Source organism: Tupaia chinensis, unplaced genomic scaffold (genome assembly GCF_000334495.1).
Source record: "Tupaia chinensis unplaced genomic scaffold, TupChi_1.0 Scaffold000362_1, whole genome shotgun sequence".
Classification (NCBI taxonomy): domain Eukaryota; kingdom Metazoa; phylum Chordata; class Mammalia; order Scandentia; family Tupaiidae; genus Tupaia; species Tupaia belangeri.
The window spans coordinates 2,579,502-2,589,039 of NW_006159859.1; the positions used below are offsets into that span (position 1 = coordinate 2,579,502).

Sequence of the window (9,538 nt, forward strand, 5' to 3'; positions counted from 1 at the left end):
AGATCACTTTCATCAAACATCTATGGCCTTCCCCCAATCTCCATGGGAGTATACTTCCCAGTCTCACCAGAATTTGGTTTACTCATAACACTTTCTTTGGTCACTGGAATGCTGAAAAACATCAGTGTGAATGTATTGAAGCTAAGCCTTAAGAGTCCTCCCTACAATGCTTCCACAATGATAGGATGACATGCGTGGCACAGAGCCACCCCTGAGGACCTTCAGACTTGGATGAGAAAACAAAACAAAACAAAACAAAAAACACTGCTGATGTCCTGTGGTTGTCTGCTATGCAGCCAAAGCAGATTCATACAGGAGATTGTTACACTCTGCTGACGCGTCCTCATGGAGGCTCCAATTCTCCTATTGATGACACTGGGAGAATTATGAAAACAAGGCATAGTTCAGTCCTTTCTGGGCTTTATTTCGGAGCTTGACAGGCTCACTGGAATTGTGGCTTCTCTGTTTAACATGCTGTAGAGGCCAGTCACAATTCTTTCAGTGACTGGTTTAAATGTCTTCCTTTTTAGGTGAGCCTCAGGTAGAGAAAGAGGGTGGGGCAAGTCCACTTGGGGTTATTGGCCATGGCTGTTCCAATCTCGCTTTACCAGTAAAGCTCATAACCTGGTTCCTACTGAAGATTTTCTCAAATCTAAAATGAAGATTTCTTAATTTATACGTAATCTCTAAGGAGAAAAAAAAAAAATCCTGTCTGGTTCCTCGGAAATCTCACAAGAGTAAATAGTAACACGCAAATGATTTAAAAATCTAAGAATTTAATGTTAACAGTATTAGCTGAGTTGAAAGGACCGAAGTATACACCAGTTTTTTAAACTGTGACTTCAAAACAGCCTTACATCTTAAACTGTCAAAATGCAAGGCTTTTTATTGCCACTTTTCTCAAACCCTCAAGCTAATATTGGAGATAAACAGTCCACAAATTTGTCACTGAGGACCCAGAAACTGCCCTTGCTTTCAGATTTTCCTCCCATTCCCTGTGCGGCTAATGTTTTCTGATAGTATCTTTCCATATTTTGAAGCAGTCCCTCGTTTTTCCTTTTTCTATAATTGCCAGAGGGTGCATGTGTTTGCTGGAGAGAGAAGGAAAGCACCCTCTCCCAGTGGGGCATGGCCACTCTGCAATTCCTTACCCTGTTTTTCTATTCTATGGGGATTTGGGGCATGCACACACATGTACCTGTTTCCAGAATGTTTTTCAAAAGGCTGGAACAGAGATTTGTATCAGGGTTGGCCAGGTGGGATCTGGTTCCCTTAACTACTGGCTACCAGGTGGCCAGAGCAGTCACTGATTTGTATAAAGATGTTCAAACTTGATTTCCTATAGAGGATGAGAATGTTCATGTTTTCACTGAAGCTGTGGATATGCTTTCCTTCTCAATACACATTTCAAATGTCAGAGCTTAGAAATAGTCCACTAAGAATTCAAGTGTATGTTTTGTCAGCTTTATACTTTACCTTCTACAGAAACCTAGACTTTTGATCACTCCAATTCAGGATCATTTCCATTTGTGTATAACTGCTTTTCTTATTTGAGAAAAAAACAGAGATGGTGTTCCTTTCAAACCACCTGGACCTCAAGAGTTGGGTATCTTCAACAACTCTTTAGGGAAGGGACTTTCCTAACAACATTCATTATATTTGTCATTAAATACAGGCATCATCAGTCCTGTTGTCTAGAGGTTAGGGGAGCTAGATCCCACATGGCCCACTGGTTTGTCTGGCCTAGAGGCTTCAAAAATATGCCAGGCATGTTTTAAGTATGCCCCGAGTCCTGACATGATGGAGAAATGGAAGGTTGTGACATGGCTATGCCACATTATAGTGCTTTTTCCCTCCCTGTCTTTCTCTAGCAAGTATACAGGCCCTCCCGTAATCAATTAATGAACAGAAAATACTGACACCACTGAGATGAATATATGCTGCTCTTTATGCGCATATGTGGACCAGAGACATGATTGATTCAGGTAAGATAACAAAGAAAAAAAAACGTTGTTTCACTCATCCTGGCACTTGGCATACAGTATTTTGCAGGTTAATAGACGTTCCACATGTAATTTTAAATGAATGGATTATGTGCATTTACTAAATAAACAGTGAAGGTTAAATCAGTCAACACATTAAGAGTTCAGAATAGTGTTTAATACTTAACATTTAATAAACTAAATTTTAGAAATAAGATTTAGAATACACTTAAGAAAGAAGTTTGCCAGGGCCAGCAAGTGGCGTGGGTGGTTAAGGGCACTGGACTCCCACATGGCTGACCACCGTTCAAGTCCTGGACCTGGAGGCTTGCTTTCTCCCTTTCCCTCTCTGATCAAATGAAAATAAATAAATAAAGTTAAATAATTCTTTTTTTTTTTTTTAAAAAAAGGTTTGCCAACAACTGAGCTTTAAAAAATGGGCTGAGAACTGGGTGGAAAGAATGAGATGATGAGATCAGGTGATGAGAGTCTTAATGAAGGCACAGAAATAAACATGGTGTTTAAGTATATGAGGAAAAGTAGGCTGACAGTAAAGTGAGTAAAGAAAGGTCCTGCATCCCAACATTTGCTCAACTAAACTAATTCCAATGACGCTTATTCTAAGTCTGCTGTTGTGAGATGAAGTGGGTATAACCAAAGTTTAATCTACTAGGTTCAAACTACCTCAAGATCCATTCAACTCTACCCTTAGGCCCTACAACCTAGATAGCATGAGAAATTACTTGCCAGGGACCAGCAGTTAGTGTAATGGCTATGTCGCTGGACTCCCATGTAGTCGACCGCGGTTCGCATCCTGGACCCGGTGGCTTAAAACTCACACCGGGTGCATGTGCGGGCATGCCCAAGATCCCAAGAGGAGAATGGAGAAGGCATTGTGGTGTGACCATTCCCCCTGGGGGGTGATTTCTCGCTTTCTGTCTCTCTGTCTCTCTCTGTCTGGCAAGGCGAGCGCACACATCCTATAGCAAAAACCTCTCCAAAAAAAAAAAAAAAGAGAGAGAAATTACTCGCCTGAATCCATTCTAACTACTACTTAACCGTAAAACACCACACCAATATCAAATACTTAAAGACAAATTTAAAACATAAAATTTTATTTTTTCATTGTCATTTAAAGTGATTTTATAAAACATAAAAAAAAACATTTAGGAGTTCTATATCATAGAAAATGAAACAGCAGAAATCCATGGCTTCACAGGCTTATTATATAAATTAAAATCTAGTCATTGTAATTTTTTCAATAGGGAACTATAGATACAATGAGATGACAGTAACACCTAATAAAGCAATTATTTATGGATTATTAGTTACTTGGAGGATCTATACATAGATTTTGAATATTCCAAAGTTTTTGCTAGTTTTTTCTTTTTTATTGATATTTAAATATTTCCCTACCAATACTGAGTCAAGCTACTTGACCAAAATGTCTGATTTGGTAAAGCATTTATCTTTTAAGTTTTTCCATCTACAGTTACCACCTTCAAAAGAACTGACATCACGATACTGATGAAATCTGCTGGTTCCTTTTGAACAGTGTGCAAGAATTCCACTGTGTCGAAAAAAAAAAAAAAAAGAGAGAGAAATTACTCGCCTGAATCCATTCTAACTACTACTTAACCGTAAAACACCACACCAATATCAAATACTTAAAGACAAATTTAAAACATAAAATTTTATTTTTTCATTGTCATTTAAAGTGATTTTATAAAACATAAAAAAAAACATTTAGGAGTTCTATATCATAGAAAATGAAACAGCAGAAATCCATGGCTTCACAGGCTTATTATATAAATTAAAATCTAGTCATTGTAATTTTTTCAATAGGGAACTATAGATACAATGAGATGACAGTAACACCTAATAAAGCAATTATTTATGGATTATTAGTTACTTGGAGGATCTATACATAGATTTTGAATATTCCAAAGTTTTTGCTAGTTTTTTCTTTTTTATTGATATTTAAATATTTCCCTACCAATACTGAGTCAAGCTACTTGACCAAAATGTCTGATTTGGTAAAGCATTTATCTTTTAAGTTTTTCCATCTACAGTTACCACCTTCAAAAGAACTGACATCACGATACTGATGAAATCTGCTGGTTCCTTTTGAACAGTGTGCAAGAATTCCACTGTGTCGACATTATGGTAAGTCAAACAGGTACCAAAGAATGGAACAATTATGCACAGTTCAGTAAAGTCTAACACTGATTTTCCCCAATTAAAAATTAACCACTGAAATAAAACATCAACTACAGTTGACCTGGTTTCAGGAAAAATCACACTTGAATGTTGTAATTAGACTATTTTCCTCATCTTATCCTCAGTCATTGACAGGGATTTTGTAGGCCACCATGCTATTGACTTTGTGGATTGTAGTCGTAAATGAACGAAGACGGACTTCCTCGGAATTGGTAATGAACTGTGGGCCCGACTCTTCCCATTTTTCAGGTACAACCAAATCTTTGTCTGTATAAATCAGTAGATCGAATGAACCTAAATTGGGGATAAGATCAATGAAGTACATTATTTTTCAAAAGGAAAACTACTTTCCCTAACTCTCATACTTTGAACCAGCCATTGCTAGTTTAGTCTGGTCTCTAGTCAGTAATTTATTTTGCTCAATGGAAATCTACTTTAGTACAGAAAATACAGTGCTCTGCTACCTATCTTATAAAAAATTCAAACAAAGAGAAAAATCACTGGGCTGATTCTGTGGCCTAGTGGTTAAGGGAGCCAAATCCCACAAGGCCAACCATATAGTTCAAATCCCAGACCCAGTGGCTTGAAAAACAGACAAGTACGTTCCTGCCTCAAATCCTGACAGGATGGAGAAATAGAGGAGAAAAACTGCGGCATTACCACATTCCATTGAGGGGGTGGTCCCTCTCTATCCCCCTCCCCTGATCTCTCTCATTCTCTGGTGAGCACATATACTCTCTACAATTAAAAACCAAAAATTAAGTTATTTAAAGAGGGACTGATTCTTAAACTAGCAACTTAGTTTTTTCCCTAAGAACTTAAGTCTGAGAAGTCGTAACATACTTACAAGAAACTTCCAACAGTGGCAGAAATGTCACTGTAGCGGTTATCTGTCTGATAACTGAACGGATTTCATCCTGGATAGCTTTCTGAGACTTTTCTCTGGGTGCACTGTAAAGAAGAACAAATCAATTAATTTTTAGTTTTTCACAAGTCATTTAAAACATATTGGTAAGATTATTTATCTGATTAAATGCTTCCAAAACCAGATAGTAATGCATTAAAAACGTCAAGCAAAGAGACAATATATCCTTAAGACCTATAACCTAGTAATCATAGAAAAAAAAAAAACTTCATTATTTCATCTATCTTCCAATCATCTATTCGGGCTGGTCTTAGTATCAGGTTATTTAGTTATCAGATGACTAGAAAATTAGTCAACTAGTGCAAATCGGAAAACCCTAGCATCTCCTCAGAAAATAAAGGCAGGCAAGTAGTATCTAAAGTATTTAATTAGTATGATCATTCTGGCATTTTTAGTAATGCCTAGAGGGCTAACTTCCTATTAACCTAAAATATTACTGTATATCAGATTATTTTTATAAGCTAAAAGTTTCCTAAAATAGACCAAAGGCTTCAGTAGAAAACTGCCTTTCATTATGAGAAATGGTTCTAAGTTTATAGAAAAGCATATCTAGGACAATGCTAACCATTCGTATATGATGGGGTTTCACATCTAGGGAATTTAGAAACTTCAGAGGCTTATGAATTGTCTTAGGAAGTTCACAGCTTCAAATGAATTACAAGAGAGCTGCATCTTAAGTAGGAGTTGAGAGAGAGTCTAGGATCATCCTTTAAAGTTAAAAGTATTTGTGAACAATTCAGTAAATGGCCCTTCTACTATACCATGTTCATAGTATTTTTTTTTTTTTTTGAGAGGTTTTTGCTATAGGGCTTTTATACCAGAAAGACAGAAAGTGAGAAATCGCCCCTCAGGGGGGTTGGCCACGTGGCAATCCCTTCTCCTCCGTTCTCGCGGGATCTTGGGCACGCATGCACACATGCCCAGCATGAATTTAAGCCACTGGGTCCAGGACTCAAACTGCGGTTGACTACATGGGAGTCCAGTGACGGCCATTACGCCAGCTGCTGGTCCCTCATGTTCACATTCTTATATACCACCACAAATATTAAGGTTTGAAATTCACAGATTTAGACTCAAGTCCATTATATTAAAAGAAATAAACTTAGAAATTATTTATTAGAAATAAACTATTCTTTATATGTAACTAGTTCAATATAATTAGAACTTATTTAGCTAAGAAAATGTTTTGAAAAAAATCAATGTGGAAATCATTCAATTCATACTTACCTGTCATCTTTTGCAGTCTTGTCACACTCAATATCAAACTGCCATCTCTCAAGAACCTCACCACTTTCAATGTTTGAGATGACTACCACCAGTTTCTGAACAGAGCACTTGTATAACCAATCTGCAAAACATAACAAAGCATGCTTTGGTCTACTGCGTTGTAAACCAGCTCCTCAGCAAATTCCTACCATTGATATTTTGGACTTGCTGCCACATACAAGAAAACTTGCCCCATCAAGAACCTAGCTCCTGTTTTCAAATACTCAGTACCTGTACCAGGTACAGTACTGGGTCTTGAGGATAGAATAGTGACATACAATAAATCCAATCCTACTCAAAAGCAAAAGCACAGAAGATGACATTAATCTGATCATCACATCAATAAATGTGATATTAGAATTGCAAAAGCTGCTATGAGGGATAAATATATGATGCAAAAACAGCATAAAACAGGAAAATCTGACTGATTGTAAAAGGTCAGGGAAGGCTTGACTTTAGCTTTTAGGATCATCAGCATTACATATGGAAAAGAAGAGAGAAGGTAAGAGGCCTAAAGTACTCGGAAGGGAAGAGCATGCTGGCTAGATGAGTCTGAAGGAAAGAGAAGCAGGTTAGATACAAGTCTGTGAGTCAAATCCATAAGGTCATAAAACTACATACACTTTAGAGATTACCTAAAGAGAAAAGAGCCTCAAAATGAGCCTTCAATTAATCTTGGAAATTGGGAGAGCATATTGAAGAGTCAGCAAAAGCAGGAAATAATTAGTAATATCCAGTAAATATTTTTGGCTTATGGGCCACCAAGATTTCAGCGGCATAGTCTTTTCTTAGACCCTTTAAAATGTGAAAACTTTCTTAGCTGTGGACAGTACAAAAACAGCCAGGCAGCCTTTGGATCTGCCAATTCCTAGTATATGTAAACAAATCTCTATGAGTTTAGCTCTGAAAAGGAAGTGGAGTGGTAATGTGAGGAAATTTAGGGTAGATGGTAATTTGTTCTTTTAGAACTGGAGAGATGAAACCAATGGTACTGATTTAAATCAAAACAGAGAAGCAGAATATATGAGACAAGAAATAGGATAAAGTCCCTAAATGATAGAGAATGAGATTCAAAACAGACTGGAAAATTAACAAATTAAGACACAGATCAATAATTGCCTCGAGTTCGAGGCAAATGATCTCAGTGCAGCCCTAGGAATGACTTCAGTCCTGACTTCCAATTCAGGATATAGCTCTGGGAGAGGTATATTGCTCCTAGTGTCTTTCCAGTTCAGACTTGAGGACAGAGGTCTATACCCACACCTCCAAAGAAGATGTCATCTTGCTATTCAGACAGCACTGACCTACTAGAGCAGATCTCAGCAAAGGACATTTTTGTCTCCCAGGGAACACCTGGCCATATAAAAAGACATTTTTGGTTGTCAGTGCTAAGGGGTGTGTTACTGGCATCTGGTAGGCAGAGGCTGAAGATGCTGCTTAACATTCTGCAACACACAGGAAAGTACCTCATGTCTAAGAATAATCAGGCCAAAATGTCAACAGTGCAGGAAGGTATTAACAGCTGGGTGTTCCCATAGAAAAAGCTTAATGAATCACAGGCAGGATTTTTTAAAAAAGACAAATGGAAATAGGTGAAAAATAAAATTCGATGGGGTGCTGTTACTTAATAGTATTCTTTCTCTCTTTTTAGTTCTCTGGTTGAACCAAATTTTACTCTCCTTGATCTTAACCAAATCTGGACATTAAGCTCAAAACAGTTATGAAACATTGATATATCATACAAAGAACATAAAATATGTATTTTTCTCAAACAGATAACAAATACCATCATAATCATGGAAAATTCTAATTTGTTCCATTTGGCCACATTAACTGCAAAGGACTTTTCTAATGAAGTTGAGAGAGAATGCTTTGTTAAAAGCCTATCAGATTCCTAACATCAAAATGCATAACTTGCTGAAAATGTAGCAGAAGAAAGGTAGGGTTTCTTTTAAATTGTATGTGATTTGCTTCCTCCCAGTTGAGAACTACCATATTTGAAATAGTAGGATATTTTACACTTCCATGCAGAGACGTAAAAAATGAGTATTTGAGATGCTAGCAAACGTGGTGGACTCTACGAGGTGTGCAAAACTCAAACTTTTCCAATGCTTAAATACCTTTTAGTTGTTCCACCACATTATTCAGGTATTTTATGAGGTCAGGATCAGTAGTTACAAGTAAGGTGAGGCCATACTTTTGCACTCGAGTGAAGGTTTCTGATGGATATATGCCACGCTGATACAAAATGCTGTTGATGCCAAAGGCTGAAAGCAAAAGAAACGTTGAAGAAAAGTCATCATTTTGTAACTCTGGAAAATGAAACGTATTTAGATGCAACTAGAGATTCATCAATGCTATAAAGCTGTAAACGCTGAAATGTATTTGTGTCGCACTGAAAGCAGAGTAGGTACGAAATGGCATTAAAAATCCTTAAAATCTTGCTTTTAAAATAAAAGACCTGCATTGATGTAGCAATGAAAGAGAAATATCAAGCTGCATTGTAATCCAAGCTAAATTCAGACAATGTGGGTACAGGATGTCAAAATAGGCTTTGTTTAACTGACTAACTGGTCCAATGCACCTGGCAAGCCACTCCCTCTCTGGTTCCTCCTTTTCTGCTCCCAAGTCCCGCTTGCTCTATCAGTCACAGATGGCCTGGTATAGACCAGCGTTTCCCAAGCTCGGGTGCATCACCCCCAGCTTCGGAATCACCAGGGGCGGGGGTGAGGCTAGGGTCTGGGTAAAAATACACAGTGGGCTCCACCCCAGTCACCCTAAGTCCTCTTACTTCTACAGGAGGCGGGGGCGGTGGTTGGGGGGACCGGGATATGCACCTAAACGCTCCCTAAGAGGCTACAGCACGAGGCCGGACTAGGCCTCTCCTCCGTGAGTCGGGAGGAGTCGTCTGCATCGCCTTTCCCCAGGGCCCTCCAGGGCAGCTGGAGGCTGGAGACCGCGAGGGCCTCCTCCGCCGTCTCGGAGGCTGCCCCGCCGGCCTACCGGGCAGCCAGGTCAGTCCTCCCCACCTCCCTGCCGCCCTCACGGCGAGGACTTACAGAAGAACTCGGCCACGATCTCGGCGCTTCCGCGCAGGGTAATGCCCTGCTCCCGGGAGAGCTGCAGCGCCATGGCCAGGCCCGCA

General features: G+C 38.8%; 1 protein-coding gene across 1 annotated transcript; it reads right to left on the reverse strand.

Annotated features, from left to right (window-relative positions):
• Window positions 1-3,682: 3,682 nt before the first annotated feature.
• MAD2L1 (mitotic arrest deficient 2 like 1) lies at window positions 3,683-9,532 on the reverse strand. Its single transcript, XM_006153106.3, has 5 exons — window positions 9,453-9,532; window positions 8,514-8,660; window positions 6,355-6,475; window positions 5,050-5,153; window positions 3,683-4,496 (listed from the first exon to the last, which is right to left on the reverse strand). The coding sequence occupies exons 1-5, from the start codon at window positions 9,523-9,525 to the stop codon at window positions 4,324-4,326; spliced, it is 618 nt and encodes a 205-aa protein (XP_006153168.1). The 5' UTR covers window positions 9,526-9,532; the 3' UTR covers window positions 3,683-4,323.
• Window positions 9,533-9,538: the final 6 nt, after the last annotated feature.

Excerpts from the sequence above, each read along its gene's own strand:
- MAD2L1 (XM_006153106.3), bottom strand. The coding sequence starts at position 9,525 with ATGGCGCTGCAGCTCTCCCGGGAGCAGGGCATTACCCTGCGCGGAAGC. Across the intron at positions 8,661-9,452 it reads GATCGTGGCCGAGTTCTTCT|CCTTTGGCATCAACAGCATT; the intron begins GTAAGTCCTCGC and ends TTTTGCTTTCAG. Across the intron at positions 6,476-8,513 it reads TGTGGTGGAACAACTAAAAG|ATTGGTTATACAAGTGCTCT; the intron begins GTATTTAAGCAT and ends TATGTTTTGCAG.